The 21277-nt window shown below is 43.9% G+C and overlaps 1 protein-coding gene across 3 annotated transcripts in view; it reads left to right on the top strand.

Annotated features, from left to right (window-relative positions):
- The window catches only part of YTHDC1 (YTH N6-methyladenosine RNA binding protein C1), an 88557-nt gene that overhangs the window by 13459 nt on the left and 53821 nt on the right, over nucleotides 1–21277 (top strand). For all 3 annotated transcript variants that reach the window (XM_073541350.1, XM_073541367.1, XM_073541358.1), the window contains exon 2: nucleotides 13542–13643. In XM_073541350.1, coding sequence (XP_073397451.1) covers nucleotides 13542–13643 — 102 coding nt within the window. The remainder of the gene's footprint in view (nucleotides 1–13541; nucleotides 13644–21277) is intronic.

Raw genomic sequence — 21277 nt, 5'->3', positions numbered from 1 at the left:
CACTTCCTCAACATGATGGGGTTTTGAAAGATCATACATTTTCTTCTCCATTTCAGAAGATAATCTGAAGCAAGAGAGAGAATATGCATTAGGGAACAATGTGCCTGAGAAGCACACTTTCATTTGTAAGAAAATCTGCCTTATTTATATGAAATATCCACAAACCTTTCTCTATCCATTCATAAAACAAGCTAAATAAACAATAGTAATGACTAAAAACATTACATACCAACCTTATAAAGTGTGATGTGTTCGGGACCAATGAGCCTGAGAAGCCAGCACAGCAATATCTTCCTTCCTGAAGCTCTGCAGACCAACTGTGGAATCAGGTTTCACACAGCAGCTAGAGCCAGGAGACTATCTAGAGCAGGGCTCCCCAACTCCAGTCCTCAAGGCCCACCAACAGATCATGTTTTCAGGATTTCCTTAGCATTGCTCAGGTGATAATTGCATCACCTGTGCAATACAAAGGAAATCCTGAAAACAATGTTGATGCAAAGGTGATTGCAATTGCAATTATCACCTGAGCAATGCTAAGGAAATCCTGAAAACATGATCTGTTGGTGGGCCTTGAGGACTGGAGTTGGGGAACCCTGCTCTAGAGGGAGGGGGTTTCCTGAAAATCTGGTGAGAAGGGAGAAATGAAAGTAGAAGATCCACTGTTCCTGACGGAGGGTTAATATTCAACGCCTTTTAGGGTCTCCATACAAATTAGATGAGTTGTCCAAACCCACCAGGATTGGACAAGAATCTAATGTGTACTGCAGCCTCTTGACTCTCCAGATGGGTGGACATTGGGGGACATATGAATCGGGCAGTCGGAATTCAGTATGTCTTTGGAATGTGGGAGGAAACCCACGCAAACACGGGGAGAACATACAAACTCCTTGCAGATGTTGTCCTTGGTGGGATTTGAACCCAGGACCCCAGTGCTGCAAGACTGAAGCGCTAACCACTGAGCCACCGTGCCGCCCGTTAGAGAAGGTGCGTATAATATTCACACTACTTGCGTATATGCACAGATTTAGTAAAAGAAAAAAAAATCACGAGGGTGCTTCTTTAATTAGTCCTGGACAACCTGAATGTAGCATGTAGCGGCTTATACTAACTGGAGGAGTGCTCTATGCCACTGTCTAGTCCTCTATGCCACTGATTATATGGCCTATTAATTCATATTCAATGATAGTCACGCAACTATGTATCCTGACATCCCTAAACACAGGGACAGCAGCTCATCTACCCACACGACAAAAGAATCTGCTGATAGAATTCCAGCTGCCCAATCTTTACTTTCACACATCAGGTGGTTGCAGGCTCTGCCAGACTTTTATTTAACCCCTTACCTACAAAGGACGTAATATTCCGTCCACGTGACCCTGGACCTAACTACCATGGACGGAATATTACGTCCCAGCGATCAGCGGCGCCCACGTGGTGAGCGCCGCTGATCGCGGCCGGGTGTCAGCTAATTATCATAGCTGACACCCGGCACAATCGCTGATCTGTCACAGGACAGTGATGTCCCACCTGGGACAAGGTAAAGTAAAAAAAAAAAATAAAAAGTGTTAAAAATAATTTAAAAAAAAAATCGCTAAATAAATTAGTAAAAAAAAAAAAAATATTCCCCAATAAATCCACTTTTTCAAAATAAAAAAAACAAAAACAATAAAAGTACACATATTTGGTATCGCCGCGTCCGTAATGACCTGCCCTATAAAACTGTCCCATTAGTTAACCCCTTTAGCGAACCCCTTAAAAAATAAAAAACGAAGCAAAAAATAATTTATTATCATACCACCGAACAAAAAGTGCAATAACGCGCGATCAAAAAGATGCATATAAATATCCTTGGTACCGCTGAAAACGTCATCTTGTCCCGCAAAAAACGAGCCGCCATACAGCGTCATCCGCAAAAAATAAAAAAGTTATAGCTCGCAGAATAAAGCGATACAAAAATAATTATTTTTTATATAAAATTGTTTTCATTGCAAAAAACCGACAAAACATAAAAAAACGACCTAAATGAGGTATCTCTGTAACCGTACTGACCCGAAGAATAAAAACGCTTTATCAATTTTACCGCACGCGGAACGGTGTAAACGCACCCCCCAAAAGAAATTCATGAAACGCTGGTTTTTGTTCATTCTGCGTCCCAAAAATCGGAATAAAAAGCGATCAAAAAATGTCACGTGCCCGAAAATGGTACCAATAAAAACGTCAACTCGTCCCGCAAAAAATAAGACCTCATATGACTCGGTGGGTCAAAATACGGAAAAATTATAGCTCTCAATATGTGGTGATGCAAAAACTATTTTTACAATAAAAAGCGTCTTTTAGCGTGCGACAGCTGCCAAACATAAAAACCGCCATAAATAGTAAATCAAACCCCCCGTTATCACCCCCTTAGTTAGGGAAAAATAATAAAACTAAAAAAATGTATTTATTTCCATTTTCCCGCTAGGGTTAGGGCTGGGGCTAGGGCTAGGGCTCAGATTAGGGTTAGGGGTGTGTTGAGGTTAGGGTTGGAGTTATAATTGGGGGGGTTTCCACTGTTTGGGCACATCAGGTGCTCTCCAAAGGCAACATGGCGTCTGATCTCAATTCCAGCCAATTCTGCGTTGAAAAAGTCAACTGGTGCTCCTTCCCTTCCAAGCTCTGCCATGCGCCCAAACAGTGTTTTACCCCCACATGTAGGGTATCAGCCTACTCAGGACAAATTACAAAACAACTTTTGGGGTCCAATTTCTCCTGTTACCCTTAGGAAAATAAAAAATTGGGGGCAAAAATATAATTTTGCTGAAAAAAATGATTTTTTTATTTTCACGCCCAGGCGTTATAAACTTCTGTGAAGCACTTGGGGGTTCAAAGTGCTCTCCACACATCTAGATAAGCTCCGTGGGGGGTCTAGTTTCCAAAATGGGGTCACTTGTGGGGAGTTTCAATAGTTTAGGTACATCAGGGGCTCTCCAAACGCACATGACACCCGCAGACCAATCCATCAAAGTCTGCATTCCAAAACGTCACTACTTCCCTTCCGAGCCCCGACGTGTGCCCATACAGTAGTTTTCTCCCACATATGAGGTATCAGCGTACTCAGGACAAATTGGACAACAACTTTTGGGGTCCAATTTCTCCTGTTACCCTTGGGAAAATAAAAAAATGGGGACTAAAAGATGTTTGTTGAAAAAATACGATATTTTTATTTTCACGCCCGGTCGTTATAAACTTCTGTGAAGCACTGGGGGGTTCAAAGTGCTCACCACACATCTAGATAAGTTCCTCAGGGGGTCTAGTTTCCAAAATGGGATCATTTGTGGGGGGTTTCCACTGTTTAGGTACATTAGGGGCTCTCCAAAGGCAACATGACACCCACAGACCATTCCATCAAAGTCTGCATCCCAAAACGTCACTACTTCCCTTCCGAGCCCCGATGTGTCCCCATACAGTAGTTTTCTCCCACATATGGGGTGTCAGCGTACTCGGGACAAATCGGACAACTTTTGGGGTCCAATTTCTCCTGTTACCCTTGGGAAAATAAAAAAATGGGGACTAAAAGATGTTTGTGGAAAAAATACGATTTTTTTATTTTCACACCCGGATGTTATAAACTTCAGTGAAGCACTGGGGGGTTCAAAGTGCTCACCACACATCTAGATAAGTTCCTTCGGGGGTCTAGTTTCCAAAATGGTGTCATTTGTGGGGGCTTTCTACTGTTTTGGTACATCAGGGGCTTTCCTAACGCGACATGGTGTCCGATCTCAATTCCAGCCAAAAACGTCAAATGGCGCTGCTTCCCTTCTGAGCTCTGCTATGCGCCCAATAGTCATTTACACCCACATATGGGGTATCAGCGTACTCAGGACAAATTGTACAATAACTTTTAGGGTCCTGTTACCCTTGGAAAAATAAAAATTGGGGGTGAAAAGATCATTTTTGTGGAAAAAATATGATTTTTTAATTGTACCGCTGTACGTTATAAACTTCTGTGAAGCCCTTGTGGGTTCAAAGTTCTCACCACATATCTAGATAAGTTCCTTGGGGGGTCTAGTTTCCAAAATGGGGTCACTTGTGGGAGGTTTCAACTGTTTAGGTACATCGGGCTCTCCAAACGTGACATGGCGTCCGATCTGAATTCCAGCCAATTTTGCATTGAAAAAGTCAAACGGCGCTCCTTCCCTACTGAGGTCTGCCATGCGCCGAAACAGTGGTTCCCCCCCACATATCGGGTATCAGCGTGCTCAGGACAAATTGCACAATAACTTTTGCAGTCCAATTTCTCCTGTTACCCTTGGTAAAATAAAGAAAATTGAACCTGAAGTATTTTTTTTGTGAAAAAAAGCTAAATGTTCATTTTTTTTTTAATATTCAAAAAATTCCTGTGACGCACCTAAAGGGTTAATAAACTTCTTGAATGTGGTTTTAAGCACCTTAAGGGGTTCAGTTTTTAGAATGGTGTCACTTTTGGGTGTTTTCTATCATATAGACCCCTCAAAGTGGCTTCAAATGTGATGTGGTCCCTAAAAATAAAATGGTGTTGCAAAAATGAGAAATCGCTGGTCAATTTTTAACCCTTATAACTTCCTAACAAAAAAAAATTTTGGTTCCAAAATTGTGCTGATGTAAAGTAAACATGTGGGAAATGTTATGTATTAAGTTTTTTGTGTGCCGTATCGCTGTGATTTAAGGGCATAAAAATTCAAAGTTGGAAAATTGCGAAATTTTCAAAATTTTCGCCAAATTTCCGTTTTTTTCACAAATAAACGCAAGTTATTTGAATGCAATTTTACCACTAACATGAAGTACAATATGTCACGAGAAAACAATGTCAAAATCACCGGGATCCATGGAAGCGTTCCAGAGTTATTACCTCATAAAGGGACAGTGGTCAGAATTGTAAAAATTGGCCCGGGAGTTAACGTGCAAACCACCCTTGGTAGTGAAGGGGTTAACGTCTACAGGGACATGAATATATTGTACACTCATGATCTAGCAATCATATAGTAGATGAAATAAAGGATTATTGCTGGTTGCTGCTTCATGCAAGCTTCGGCAACATAAATATCCTTCTGTTCTCTTGGTATCTGTTCGACCTGCCATTTTGCTTTAGTTCTGCCAGGTTTCTGTAGCCTTTCTGAAGCTGACTGACCCATTATAATTTACTGAGATATTAGGATATGATACAAAATCAATCTGTGCTATCCATCATGAATAAATAGAATTGCCATGTAATTCTCCCCCCCCTTCAACTGTCAGAGCCCAGGGATAATGTCTCAGATTAAAGGGGTTGTCAGGTCTAAATTAATAAGTCTACATTCACTCTGTGTAACTGCAGACCTAGGAATCCCCCCAGTGCACTCACTGTGAGCTGGGAGGATTTGCCGGTTTCTGAGCTTGAACCAATAGGTACATAGTGTTATGCATATTACTGGCCAGAACCCGTCCAGTGGGTGCGGCATCGCTCCATACACTTGTATTGAGTATGGCTGCTTCACATCTAGACACATGGCCATCCAGTGGGCGTGCCTACTAGACTGGCTCTGGCCAGGAATATGTACCCACTGGTCCTTGCTCAGAGACTGGCGAATCCTCTGCAGTGGGTGAAGGGGGGTCATAAATCTGCAGTCAGTGACCACAGGCTTATAAGTTTAGACTGGACAACCACTTTAAGGCCGGAATATTATATGTGCATCCAACTTTGGAAAAACTGGCTGCATGTAGTACTCTTACATATTTTAATGATACTTGCCTATTCATGTTTATGGGTCTGCAAACAAAAATCTAATCCCTTATGGATCATCCGTATACAGCCTATTTTTAGATACACAGGAAACTCTTCTATATTTAAACTGTTACTATATAAATCCGGATGCAAAATGTGCCCACAGATGGCAATGCAGATAAAGTTGCCTGATACATCTGAATTAAAATCAATTTTTTTTTTATATTATACCAGTAAAGTGGTTTTACCATTCCGGTGGCTTGTAAAGGGTCATCAATGATAGGATTTCTTTCCACATGCTACAGTGACAACCAATTGCTGGCAATGCAAAAATACAGAATACAACTAAATAAAACCATTGAACTGCTATAATGTCTCATTTAGTTGTGTTAATGTATTAGGAACAATTGCACCTTTTTAAGTGGAGTGGGTAATATGAGAAAAGCAGCAGGTCTGGTCCTCTGTATGTGATGAGTGGCAGCGTTGTTTACCTCCTTTGTCATTGCTTTGTATGACACTGATAAAACGGAGACATGTGCATTGTCTGAGGTAAAGCTTGTAGTTATAGTGAACCTGATAGAGCTATGGCTTTTGAGTGAATGTTGTACTTGTATGTGCAGAGTTATATCATGTGAACTGATGGTGATTAGTGTTGAGCATTCCGATACCGCAAGTATCGGGTATCGGCCGATACTTGCTGTATCGGAATTCCGATACCGACTTCCGATATTTTTTCAATATCGGAAGTCGGAATCGGAAGTTCAAAGTTGATTGACAGCCTGACGTCATCATGATGCGCGGTGTGTGCGCATCATGATGCGCCGTCATTTCGGGCCTTCCGGGGGTCTCTGCCAGCCTGCCGGGGGGCTGTGTGGACTGCCCGGGGTCTGTACCGGCCTGCCGGGGGGCTGTGCCGGCCTGCCGGTGGTCTGTGCACCCTGTGGGGGTCTGTGCCGGCCTGCAGGTGGTCTGTGCACCCTGTGGGGGTCTGTACCGGCCTGCCGGGGGGCTGTGCCGGCCTGCCGGGGGGCTGTGCTGATGTCCGGGGGTCTGTGCAAGCATCGTCCGATGGGACTATAAGTCCCATCTGGCGATGCCTGCTACCATGACAGTGATTGACACATTAGCCAATGATGGGACAGTAGTAGTCCCATCATCCGGCTAATGTGTTAAATGTTAAAAAAAAAAAAAAAAAAAAAAAAAATACTACATACATACTACATATATACTACATGCATGCTACATACATACTACATGCTACATACATACTACATATATACTACATGCATGCTACATACATACTGCATGCTACATACATACTACATACATACCACATATATACTACATGCATACTACATACATACTACATACATACTACATGCATGCTACATACATAACACATATATACTACATGCATGCTACATACATACCACATGCATGCTACATGCATGCTACATGCATGCTACATGCATGCTACATGCATGCCACATATATACTACATGCATGCTACATACATACATACTACATGCTACATACATACCACATGCATGCTACATGCATGCTACATGCATGCTACATGCATGCTACATGCATGCTACATGCATGCTACATGCATGCTACATGCATGCTACATACTACATATATACTACATATATACTACATATATACTACATATATACTACATATATACTACATATATACTACATATATACTACATATATACTACATACATACTACATATATGCTACATACATACTGCATGCTACATACATACTGCATGCTACATACATACTGCATGCTACATACATACTGCATGCTACATACATACTGCATGCTACATACATACAGCATGCTACATACAGCATGCTACATACAGCATGCTACATACAGCATGCTGCATACTGCATGCTACATGCATACTGCATGCTACATGCATACTGCATGCTACATGCATACGGCATGCTACATGCATACGGCATGCTACATGCATACGGCATGCTACATGCATACGGCATGCTACATGCATACGGCATGCATACTACATACAATACATTCATACAATACATACATAGACATACAGTACATATAACATAGAGTAACATACTTACCAATACTTGTCACATTGTTCCCCGAAGCCATTGTCTTTTACGGAATAAATATTAACATAACAAACCACAAAAATACTCACCCACGATCCGAAGCAGTCCACGAGTGTGTCCCACGACGATCTTGGGTAGACAACGGCAGCATCAGCTGATGCCGCCGTTCTCTACGGGCTGCAGGAATTCAATGACGGAAGGTAGGTATCCTTCCGCACTGTATTCCTCCGCCACTTAAAAAAAAAAAAAAAAAAAAAAAGTCCCTAGTCTCACTTTATGCCATTGCTGCGTGGGAAATTCCCACACAGCAATGGCATAAAGTGAGACTAGGGACTTTTTTTTTTTTTTAAGTGGCGGAGGAATACAGTGCGGAAGGATACCTACCTTCCGTCATTGGATTCCTGCAGCCCGTAGAGAACGGCGGCATCAGCTGATGCTGCCGTTGTCTACCCAAGATCGTCGTGGGACACACTCGTGGACTGCTTCGGATCGTGGGTGAGTATTTTTGTGGTTTGTTATGTTAATATTTATTCCGTAAAAGACAATGGCTTCGGGGAACAATGTGACAAGTATTGGTAAGTATGTTACTCTATGTTATATGTACTGTATGTCTATGTGTGTATTGTATGAATGTATTGTATGTAGTATGTATGTAGTATATATGTGGTATGTATGTAGCATGTAGTATGTATGCAGTATGTATGTAGCATGCAGTATGTATGTAGCAGGCAGTATGTATGTAGCAGGCAGTATGTATGTAGCAGGCAGTATGTATGTAGCAGGCAGTATGTATGTAGCAGGCAGTATGTATGTAGCAGGCAGTATGTATGTAGCAGGTAGTATGTATGTGGTATGTATGTAGCATGTAGTATGTATGTAGTATGTATGTAGTATGTATGTAGTATGTATGTAGTATGTATGTAGCATGTAGTATGTATGTATGTAGTATGTATGTAGCATGTAGCATGTAGTATGTATGTAGTATGTATGTAGCATGTAGTATGTATGTAGCATGTAGTATGTATGTAGCATGTAGTATGTATGTAGTATGTATGTAGCATGTAGTATGTATGTAGCATGTAGTATGTATGTAGCATGTAGTATGTATGTAGCATGTAGTATGTATGTAGCATGTAGTATGTATGTAGCATGTAGTATGTATGTAGCATGTAGCATGTATGTAGCATGTAGCATGTATGTAGCATGTAGTATGTATGTAGCATATATGTAGTATGTATGTAGTATGCATGTTGCATGCATGTAGTATGTATGTTGCATGTAGTATATATGTAGTATGAATGTAGCATGTATTTAGTTTTGATGCCTTCAGAGTGAATCTACAATTTTCATAGTCATGAAAATAAAGAAAACGCTTTGATTGAGAAGGTGTGTCCAAACTTTTGGTATGTATGTGTGTATGTATGTGTATATATATATATATATATATATATATATATATATATATATATATATATATATATATATATATCCACACACACACACTGTCTTATCTCGGCTAAGATAAAGCCTAGATCCTCAGGCTACGTTCACACTATAGGAGTAGCCAGGATCAAACCTAGGGGGGAAGAATTTCATACTGCACACCTCAGCTGCTGCAGAACCTCATACTTCACACCCCTACACTTGAAAATAAAGCCTGCACCTTAAGAAGATGTGGTGATGAATGCAGTCTATTTATTCCAACTATCAGTTGATTTTGATGTTACTGAAGACGAGCAATGCCTGTCCTGGGCGTCCTTTTGGGCAGCTATGAGGTGTACCTGACATGCTAAAAAAAAGGAGTGTTAGTCTGTGTGCTATCCGGCTTTCATTCTTTTTGGTACAGATATGGATAAATGGATATATAGAGCCGATTTCTAATCTGCTTTTGCTATTGAAAACATTATCTATGAGTTCAAAAACCTTTCGGGTATGTGCACACTTTGCGGTTTCTGCTGCGTTTCCGCAGCGTTTTTGGCTCTGCAGAAACGCAGCAGATTCTGCTGCGTTGTACAGTACCTTTATTTCCTATGGAAATAAAAGCTGTGCACATGCTGCGTTTTTTTTCCGCGCGGTTTTGCTGCGGTTTTCAAAACGCAGCATGTCAATTGTTTGGTGCAGAAACGCTGCAGTTTTACACCTCATCCATTATGAGGTGTAAAACCGCAGGGCAAAAACGCAGATAAACCGCTGCACTTTGTCCTGCGGATTTCCTGCGGTTTTCTCTACAAAATCCGCAGAGACAAAAAACTATGTGTGCACATACCCTTCAGGTGATGCGGTTTTTTAAAAAGCTGATCTGCTTTTGCAACTGAAAAACGTATCCTCAAAAAACGCAGGAAAAACGCGGTGTGTGAATGTAGCCTTAGATCAGGAATAGAACAGTCATTTATAGGACATTTCATAACTTTCCCAAATTCCTATGAAAAAATATTCAGCACATTTGGCACTGAACTACTACTGTACCCAATTTATTATATATTTTAGGAGTCGTTCCATTTTATACCGACTCCACCAAAATGAGCTCCGACTCCACATCCCTGGTTAAAAGAGAAAATGAACGACAAAATTTGTCGTGCAATTTCTCCTGAATACGCTGATACCCAAAATGTGGGGGTAAACCACTCTTTCAGCGCACGGCAGAGCTCGCAAGGGAGGGAGCGCCGTTTGGCTTTTTCAACGCAGATTTGGCTGGAATTGAGATCGGATGCCATATTGCGTTCGGAGAGCCCCTGATGTTCCTAAACAGTGGAAACCCACTGGACCCCCCAAGGAGCTTCTCTATATGTGTGGTGAGCACTTTGAACCCCCAAGTGCTTCACAGAAGTTTATAACGCAGAGCCGTGAAAATAAGTCTATTTTCCACAAGTGATTTTTTTTTTTTTTTTTTTTTTTTTGCCCCCAATTTTTTTTATTTTCCCAAGGGTAACAGGAGAAATTAGACCCCCAAAATTGGTAAATAGTGGAAACCCCTCAATTCTTGCTCCAACCCTAATCTTAATTTGCCCTAATCCTAATTCCAACCCTAATTCTAGCCCTGACCCTAATTCCAACCCTAACCCTAATGGGAAAATGAAAAAAAAAAATATTTTCTTTATTTCATTATGTTTGCCTAACTAAGGGGGTGTGGGGGGGGGGGGGTGTTATTATTTTTTTTCATTTTGATCACTGATATTTTATCAGTGATCAAAATGGATCTGCCAGCCGGCAGATTCGCGGTGGGCGCACTGCACATGCGCCTGCCATTTTCTTCTGGATCCAAGATGGCAGCGCCCACCGGAGGACGCCGGCGGGACAGAGGACCACCGGGAGGGAATCCAGGACCACCGGGGGGGGGGGGGGGAATCGGGGACCCTATTTCTCTCTCCTCTGATGTGCGATCACATCAGAGGAAAGAGAAATTGAATGCAAAATCGCGGCTTTTTTTTTTTTTTGGCGATCGCCATTATAGGGTTAATAACAGCGATCGCAAAAGCGGGGTCGGTAAAAACCGACCACATTCATGTTCTCTGGGGGGAAAAATCCGACACTGGGGGGCGCCATTTACTTTCTCCACAGCGCCATGAATTAACGGCACTGTGGTTTAAGTGGCCTTAATTACTGCCGTTAAAAGGCGTATCGGCGGTCGTTAAGGGGTTAAAGGCCGTCTTGTCACCACCAAAACACATAGCCTCCTCTGCACGTACGCAGTAGCCCGTACTTGTGGTGTTCTCTTTGGCTTCTGTCTGCAATACTCAATGAATCTGTGAACACGACTGCAGTGTCTGTGAGGGTTCAAGAGCCACTGATTGACTTCAACTCTGTTAATCATGTTATTGTAAAGGACAAGAATGCAAATTTTGGGGACATAACATAGTGTGCTTGTGGCCATGCCTAGAGTGCACCAAAGCCCCTCATTCACATAATCAGCCAAGTCCCCAACATAGCTATTTAAGTGGTTTAGTTAGCAGGAGTTTAAATAGTTTTAATGGGTTTCTGTCACTAAATTTGATCTAAGCTATCAGTATGGGCATACAGGTTATAGGCTGCTGTAAAAAAGTGATACCTGTATGTCCCATCAGTTACCCTGTTAATAAATTCCTCTTTTATCACTTTATGTAAATGGTCTCTTCCAGACTCAGTGGGTGGATGTTGCCCAGAAGATAACTGCCTCCAGAGCTTATTTTACATGAAGGGGACTTACCAATATGAGACATGTAACTAACACAATACTGTAGAACTGAAATTCGTTGTCTTGTAAACACGTTTTTTTAGCTCTCTGAGCTCTGCTGTATTGTTGCACTGGCTTGCCTGTGAGATTGAAGATGAGAGAAATCTGCAGATGTCAGTTATAATCGCGCAGAGCTCTGCTGTGAAATCAGTAGAGCAGAGCGACCATTACATATCACACTTGTAACTCCCCCTTCATGTAAAGGGGGAGTATCCCTTCCCCACCATCATTGGTAGATTCCTGCCTAGTGTAGGAAAATAGTAGTCAGTTGGTAGGTGGGGTAAGCTCATCATCAAGCGACTAGCAGAACTGCAGCAGTTATATTAACCCTGCTATTCTGTTCGTTTCCACTATACACTTGTACTGCTCCGGTCGTTTTTGACCGGACCTATTTAAAATGCTGTTTTAGCTACTTAAAAAAATTTTTTTTTTGAATACCTGTTGCATTATTATACTGTATGTGAACATGGTTGGTCATTATAAAAAAAAAATAAAAAAAAACAAAACTCAATTTTTTTATTTTGTGTTTATAAAGGTTACAAGGACTTATTGAATTCTGCACAGAAATTACAAATTTGAGCTTAACTAACTAAAACTACTACTACTACTACTACTACTACTACTATAACAACTATAACTAAAATTAACTATAGCATAAAATGCGTGCAAACATTTTGAAAAAAATAGTAAAAATAATTTAAAAAAATTAAAAAAAAAAAATCAGTTTTGGTGACAACTGAATTTATTTATTTTTCAAGGAAAAGCAGGGTAAATAACATACAGAGAAAAAAAATTGCACATAACTGTACTGAAAGCCAATGCGTATGGTTTGTACTGAAAGCATGTGTAAATCTGCACCTAAAGCAACTGTTTACTTCATAAACAATAGTAGATGCAATAAGTAGTCTCAAAAGAAATTATAACTCATTTGTTTTACTGAAAAAATGGCTGAAATTAGCATAAAATGCTATTTGGTCATTTTTGACCGGGACAGTACAAGTGTAAAAAAAAAAAAAAAAATGTGGCGCAAAAACTAAACCAAAAAAGAAAAAAAAAAAAGTACCCTTAGAAAGAACCCCTCAAATTAGGAAAATAGAAGTAACCACAAGTTTCAGAACCGCATAATGAATTTTTTTTAAAAAATATCAACGTTCAAAAACGGTCATTTTTGACCGAACAGAACAGCATGGTTAATAAAACTGCCTAAATAACCTAAAGCTGGAATCTGGGTTTCTGTGTCTACTTGATGCTGTTCTCAGATTGGATAACAAACCTGGTTGTCCGATTTTCTTTTAAGCATGGCAGGGACTGCATGTGTGACATATGTTCAAGACCATAAAGCTATCCCAGAGTCCCGAAAGCCAGCAACTGTAAATGTGACAGTGACATCTATGGATAAAAAAGAACTAGTATGCAACTTGAGCCCTTCTAATTTCAGTGAAGCAATTTTTTAAAAGGAACTGTTAAAAGGGTGTCTCTAGTGTTTTACTCTTAGTTTTTTTTTCTCCCTCAGATGGTGAAGTTAATGTTTTGGATGACATTTTAACTGAGGCTCCAGATCAAGATGATGAATTGTATAACCCTGAAAGTGAGCAGGATGCGAATGAGAAAAAAGGTAAGCTATTTACTATTTCCTACAGAAATATATTGATATCCTGTAAATTCCAGCACTTGGTGTTACAATAGATAAAATCTGCAGAAAATTGTGTAAAGGGCATGTCACACTAAGAGATATCGCTAGCAATATCGCTATAACTAGTGACGTTATAGCGATATTGCTAGCGATATCTCTGTCTGATACTTACCTACGACCGGCTCCCCCGCTGATTATCGCTGATCGCGCGAGAACCTTCAGGACTGTTTCTCGTCGTCAGCTTCCTGTGGCGCTTCCTGCTGTGAGGACGAGCGACGCGTGGAGCCGGGCGGGAGGACGCAAGATCGCCTGGTGTGACAGGTAAGTAGCGATCCCCGTCCCCTGCGATGTCGCTAGTGAGATCTGCCTGTGTGGCAGCTCACTAGCGACCACTTAGCGATGTACCAGCGATCCTGACAGCGTCATATCGCTGGTGGGGATCGCTGGTACATCGCTAAGTGTGACAGTACCTTAAGGCTATGTGCACACGATGCAGATTTTGTTGCGGATCTGCAGCGGTGTTGGATGCACGGAATTGCACCAAAACCGCAGTGTAGTGCACAACCAATATTAATAGGAATCCAGAATTGGTGTGCAAATTAAAAATTTTGGGCTAAAACATTTGTGATTTAAAAAAAAAAATGAAATTCACTCTTCACTGCCCAATGGTGTAAAATTCTGTGAGGCACATGTGGTGACAATGTGATCAGTGAATCCCTAGATAATTCATTTGGGGGGGGGGTGTAGTTTGTAAAATGAGATCACCTATCGGGGGGGTGCTTCTGCTGTTCTGGCACATCAGGGTCTCTGCCAATGTGATATGGCACCCTCAAACCATGCCAGCAATATCTGAACTCCAATACAGTGCTTCTTCCCTTCTGAGTTTAGCACTCTGTCTCAAAAGTAGTTTTCGACCACATGGGGTATCTGTATATTCGGATGAAATTGCACAACAAATTTTGAGGTCTGTTTTCAACTGATATTTTTCCTAAAATGAAAAATTTAAAGACTAAAACAACATTTCTCCTACGCCTCACTGGGGGACACAGACAGTGGGTGTTATGCTGCTTGCCACTAGGAGGACACTAAGTAAACACAGAAAAAAGTTAACTCCTCCCCTGCAGTATACACCCTCTCGCTGGCTGGGAATTCCCCAGTTCTTGCTTAGTGTCTGTAGGAGGCACTTGGGTCTGGCTACAGACCCCACCGTTTTTATTTTATTTTTGAATTTTCTGTAAATTATTTTTTAATAGAGTGAAGGGGGCGACGGTTCCTTTCTACGGCCCGCTCTCCCCCAAACCAACAACAGGCAAGCACGCGGAGTATACCTCCCCGTACACTTTCCTGCGATGACTGGGGCTGATTCTTCTGGAGATGGTTCCTTTACAGTCCCAGTACCCCTCACGGATACAACGGCGAGCGCACGGAACGCACAGAGAAGATTTGACCAGCTCTTTCGGATGCCCTGAATCAGCACCATAGCTCTCCGTCCCCCTGCCCATAGGGTGGATCGATTGAGCAATACCCCTGTAACAACCTCTCCGGCTCTGCTACATCGCCCGGGAACTTTTTTACCTCAGGATCTGAGATTGGATGAAACCTGCAGGCTCCTAGACATAGCAGACGGAGCGAGCACCGGATTGGAGGTATGGGTTCGGGTCCTGGTCCCTGGGAGAAGCACTGACTGAGTCTCAGAGGCGGCTTCACCCCGGCGCTCGCCGCGGGTAGGCCCAAAAGTTTAGTCCCCGACTTTTCGGTCTACTAGACCACAATTTACATAGCACCGCCCACTGTTAGCGCCGCCACGTCTTTGGCGCCTCTTGCTCTGTACGAGAGGCACCCTGCTAGTCTTGGGGGCCATATCCTTAACCCCTTCTCTGCTTCTCGGGCTCTATGACGGCTGTGGGGGTGCGCGCACGGATGGACAGGACCTGGTGACGCTACACGGCCACCAATATTCCTCCCAGGGACACAGCGTCAGGACTGCGGGTAAGCTGCATCTGCTCTCAGAGAAAACCTTAACCCCTTCGCTGCATATTCCTTGCAGCTGCAGCCCAGGCTCTGCTTGTAACCCTTTCACTGGCACTGTGTCTCAGTCTAAGGAAGCAAAAAAGAGGGCTAATAAGTGCACTGCGTTCTTTACCGCTGGTACCTATTGCAAGTCTGCCTTGCTCAGTACCCAGACTAATCTGCTATGCACGGATTGCGACCCGGCTTGTGCTGAAACTCCATCCGCCGCAGCTGCAAGGTGCTCCCTGCGTTTAGTCCCCCTGTGTGGGCCCCGTCCTTGTCCCGGTCTGTGGAGTCACTGACCAAGGCTATAGGCTCCTCCTGGAATCCTCTTTAAGTCAGAACGAGTCTTTACCGCCAGAGGATGGCTTTGACGATGGCCAGGAACCGTCCGCCAGCAGGTGCCGTGCTCGTTCAAGGAATCCTCAGGTCTCTAGAAAGTGGACCATGATGCGTCCCCTAGTCACGCTTGCGATTCAGCATCGGCGAGTTCTGTCTCTTGCTCTCCCTCTCCTAATGTTCACAGAGAACATGTCTCTGAATTCAAGTCTGACATGTCAGTCCCTCAGAATTCCCCAAATGTCCATGAATCGCTTGATTCTCTGACAGTCAGTCAACAAGTTTCTAACGCTGGACGAGGAGAATATTCCCGCTCCAGAACACGTTATCTCCCTTAAGAAGACTAAACGTGTACGCAGGGTATTTGCCAGCCATCCGGAGTTGAAGGCCATTGTCTAGAAACGTAGGAACCGACCACATAAGCGGTTCACAGGGCAAAAGCCTATTGAGGCTAAATACCCCTTCAGATCTAATGAAGGATTGGTTACAGTCCCCCTCGGTGGATCCTCCTGTATTGTGCTTTGTGCCTAAAATGCTTCGATCCGTTTCTGAGGGCTCTTCAGTCAGAAACCCCTCCGATTGTCAAATTGGCTACCTCGCCAGTTCAGTTTTTGGAGCTTCATGAGTGACTTTTTTTTCCCATCTTTCGTGGTGACTTGAATGGCTAAGGCAATGGCCACTTGGGCAAAAGTCTTAATTACTGCCTTCCAAGCTAGCAATCCTCCTCCGGAGACAACCAGTGTCGCCAAGCAGATAATTCACGGATTTTGCAGTAGACGCTTCTTTAGATGCCGCTAATTGCACTGCTAAGGCAACCGCTAATGCAGTCTCCATCAGAAGAACCCTATGGCTACGCGACTGGCGGGCAGATTCCAACTTCTCTGTATCAAACTGGTTGCCTGTTTGGTCAAGAAACTAGACCAGCTCATTTCTGACACTTCTGGGGGGAACAGTAGGTTTCTTCCCCAACAAAGGGCTGCCCGGCCGTTTTCGGAATCAACAGCAGACTCGTTTTTCGACCTTTTCGCAACAGCTCCAGCTGGTCCTCCACAACCTTCTCTTCTGGATCAGGTCGGTCCCTGCGTGCAGACAGAGGTTCCCAGGTCTCTCACAGACCTAACTGCTCTTGGAAACCCAGGCCGACAGTATCTGGATCTAAGGAAGCAGATCCCATCTACTCAATGACTTGTGTATCCGGCAGACACCGACAAAGTAGGCGGCCGTCTGCTGTCATTCAGTCACAGCCTTCCTTCGGGCCGTTCATGTGCAGCAAAGGGATGGAGTCATCCTTCCGGTCCATCATGACGAATGGTTCAGCGTTTTTTTATTCAAACCTTTCTTTGTGGTTCCAAAGAAGGAAGGAACGCTGCGGTCTATACTGGACCTCAAGCTGTTAAAAAAGTTAGTCAAAGTACGGCGATTCCGAATGGAATTCCTCCGATCGGTGTCGCCTCCATGCAAAAGGGAGAGTCCCTATCATCCAGCAGTTCCTGCGTTTTGCAATTCGAGAACAACACTTCTAGTTCGTTTCCTTGCCCTTCGGTCTCGCCACCGCCCCCAGGGTCTATACCAAGGCCATGGCGGCTGTCATGGCCATTCTCCACGCTCGAGAAGTGGTGGTACTGCCGTATCTGGACGACCTGCTGATCAAGGGTCCATCCCTTCCAGCCTGCGAGAAATCCGTGGATATCACAGTAAATATACTCTCGCCTGGGTCGGAAGATAAACTTCGAAAAGTCTTCCCCAACACCAGTCCAGCAGATTTCCTTTTTGGAATTGATCTTGGACTCTTCCCGCGGGTTGGTCATTCTCACTCCAGAAAAGGCCCGAGCCTGACAACCGGCAGCGTGGACTCTTTCCTGACCGGTTTCTCACTCCATACGTTTCAAGCATGATAGTTCTTGGAAACATGGTGGCAGCGATGGGAGCAGTCCCATTCGCACAGTTCCATTTCCGCCCTTTACAACATGCGTTGCTTTTAACTTGGGACAAGAACCCGTTCTCCCTGGACCGCCGGTTCCTTCTGTCCCTGCGGGTCAGACGAGCCCCCAAGCGGGGGACACTGAAATCCTCCCTGAGTTAAGGGAAGTTCTTTCTCCCAGTATGATGGTCGGTGGTGACCATCAACGCCAGTCTCCTAGGCTGGTGGGCGGCTTTTTCTTCGTCACCACACGGCACAGGGTCGTTATGTTAATTCGAGAGTCACGTCTCCCCATCAACATCTTGGACATTCAAGTGATCAAATTAGCTCTACTGAGTTTCCACCATCTCCTCCCAAGTCACCTCATCAGGATCCAATCCGACAACGCCACGGCTGTGGCGTATATCAACCGTCAGGGGGGTACTCGGAGCAGGATGGACATGCATGCCCAGGTGGCGCCTCTATATTTTAAGGGCCATTGGAATCTTGGGACTTTTAACTTTGGTTCTCGAAGCCTTACAGGAGGCTCTTTTCGAACCACTGCAGGACGTACCACTAGCTATTCTCTCTTGGAAGGTGGTCTTTCTAGAGGCAATTACGTCAATTACACACGATTCTGAATTGGCAGCCCTGTCCTGCCGTCCTCCATTCCTGAATTTTTATCAGGACGAGGCAGCTCTCAGGACATCCCCGTCTTTCCTGCCCAAAGTCGGGTCATCTTTTCATCTCAGTGAAGAAATTGTTTGGCCTTCCTTCTGTCCGTCTCCCTTCCACAAGTCAGATGCCCTGTTCGTACTTCCACAGTGGCATAGGAAGGGTCTAGCCGCTTCAAAAACCACGCTAGCCAGGTGGATTTGCTTGGCTATTTAGGAATCCTACAGTGTCTGGGACACACCTGTCCCAGTAGGGATTCAGGCGCATTCTATCCGCTTAGTGGGCGCCTCTTGGACCATTCGGCACCAGGCGTCGGCAGAACAGGTCTTCAACGCTGTGACTTAGTCCAGCCTGCATACCTTTACAAAATATTACCAAATTCATTCTCAGGCCTGTGTGCAAGGCTGCGACTTGGTCCAGCCTGCATACCTTTACAAAACATTACCAAATTCATGCTCAGGCCTCTGTGGATGCTGCTCTTGGCAGACGCATCCTGCAATCTGCAGTACCACAGTGTTAAGCCAGTGGTACATGGGGTATTAGCAGTTGTATGCTCCCCACCCAGGGACTGCTTTAGGACGTCCCACTGTCTGTGTCCCCCCCCAATGAGGCATAAGAGAAATACGGATTTTTGTGTACTCACCGTAAAATCCTTTTCTCCGAGCCAATCATTGGGGGACACAGTACCCACCCTGTTTGGCCTATTGGCTCACTGTAGCTTTTTTAGGTTTTGACAGTTATGATTGTCATTCGTATAATGCTCCTACTGCTTTTTTCACCAAACTGGGGAATTCCCAGCCAGCGAGAGGGTGTATACTGCAGGGGAGGAGCTAACTTGGCGGCGCATGCGTCCTTTTGACGGTGCGCCGACGCAACCAAACTGCACCGTCAAAAGGACGCATGCGCCGCCAAACGCATACTGCGCACGGCCTGCGCCCCCTGTGATAAAGATAGGGGGCGCATGCAGCGTCATGCGCCGGTGGGCGGAGCTACCGGCAGGGGGCGGGGCTTAGCGGCGGCCGTGCTCAGGCCGTCGCTGCGCTCATAAACGCTAGTGTGAAACTAGCCTTAGGCGTTGTAAATGTTTTTTTACCCATTTTAAAGGGGACCTTTCAGTTTTGGTGTGTTGAACTGGCTACATCTTGAAATAGAGGCTCACAAGCTGAATAAGTAGTAGTTTACACTTTTCAGTACCATTGTGGAGACATTGGCTTGTAAACTTTAGATTTTAACTTCCCCTTAACCAAGGAGCATTAGCAGAGATTCGTCTTTGTGGACGTGTACTTTTTTTTTTTTTCCTGGTTTTTTTTTTTTTTTTTTTTTTCCCACTCACAGGAGAAACTTTGCTCTTAGCTTTTCTAGAATCGTGTACTTCATTTATTTTTTATCTGCTTGACACTGCCCAGTCATATGCAGAGAGGGGGGGGGGGGAGGAAAGGATATGCTACAGAAACTTAGAGCAGGTTTTCTCCTGTGAGACGTAGTGACTCCCAGCTGTGATATATGCATCTACTGTACAGAGTACAACAGAGCTGTGTGTCAGTGCAACCTCTAGTCTAGAGCTGACTGTGTCTTGAGATGTTTCTAAAGAGACACAGTTCTGCTGTACTACACACAGTAGGTGCTGAAATCATGGCGGAGAGCATGGCTTTGTCACTATGTCTCACAGGAGAAACTAAGGTCTTTTCTGGAGGGTTTTCTTCTCACCATTACATGTTGCTGCCTATTCATGATTGGGTAACGTAAAAGTACGTGCCCCCAGAGACTAATCTTTTCCAATGCTGTCTTGGTTGAAGGGGAAAGTAGAATCTAAAATTTCCAAGCTACTGTTGCTACAGCAGAGATGAGACATTTTATTCAACTCTGCAGCCATTATCCCTTTTTTTTGTCCAGTTTAACATTCTAAAACTGGTCCTCTGTAACAATCATTCAGGAAACAAATGAAGCCATTTTTGTCCAGTGTAAATAGGACTCACTAGTTGCTTAAGTAGTGCGGTTTTATATGAATATAGTATTTTTCGCTTTATAAGACGCACCCTAAATTTTGAGGAGAAAAATAGGAAAAACTTTTTAATAGAATGGTGGTGCATATAATCCATGCGTCTTATTGCTTAGGCCTGTTTCACACATCAGTTTTTTGAAATCCGTCAAAATCTGCCGTTGTACCAAAAAAACGGATCCGCCATTTTGCTTGGTGGATCCTTTTTTTTTTTTTTTTTTTTTTTCCCATTGAGCTGCATTACCGGCAGATCTTGATGGATGGCCATCCGTTTGATCCGTTTTTTTACGGATCCGCCAAAATTTTGGCGTCCGCCGACATGCCTGAACGGACCATGCAATGTTTTTTCGGCGGCCGGATCCACATTTGACATTGTGCATGCCCGGAGGATTTGCCTCGCTCGGAAATTTAACCCTAAACTCTGTTCTGGCGGCGAAAAAATTCTCTTCCTCTCTCCCCCCGGTCCGTCCGCCATCTTAGCGTTTTTTAACTGAAGCAAAAAACTGATGTCTGAAACAGGCCTTACCGGGGGTGGTGCCTGCGCGGTCCTCTGTGCCGAGATCTCCATCTCTGCGCGTGTGCGGCGGCCATTTTTCTGGAAGGAATCCACCGCACAGGAAAGCAAGGACGGAACGGCAGAGCCCCCCACGCAGCACGGGACAGAGCGCGGCGGCAGCACAGATAAGGTATATC

This window comes from Dendrobates tinctorius, unplaced genomic scaffold (assembly GCF_039654945.1).
Source record: "Dendrobates tinctorius isolate UK_male_01 unplaced genomic scaffold, ASM3965494v1 ptg000011l, whole genome shotgun sequence".
In the NCBI taxonomy this organism is placed as follows: domain Eukaryota; kingdom Metazoa; phylum Chordata; class Amphibia; order Anura; family Dendrobatidae; genus Dendrobates; species Dendrobates tinctorius.
Note: the sequence above shows the minus strand (reverse complement) of the source record. Positions and strands in the feature narration are given on the sequence as shown.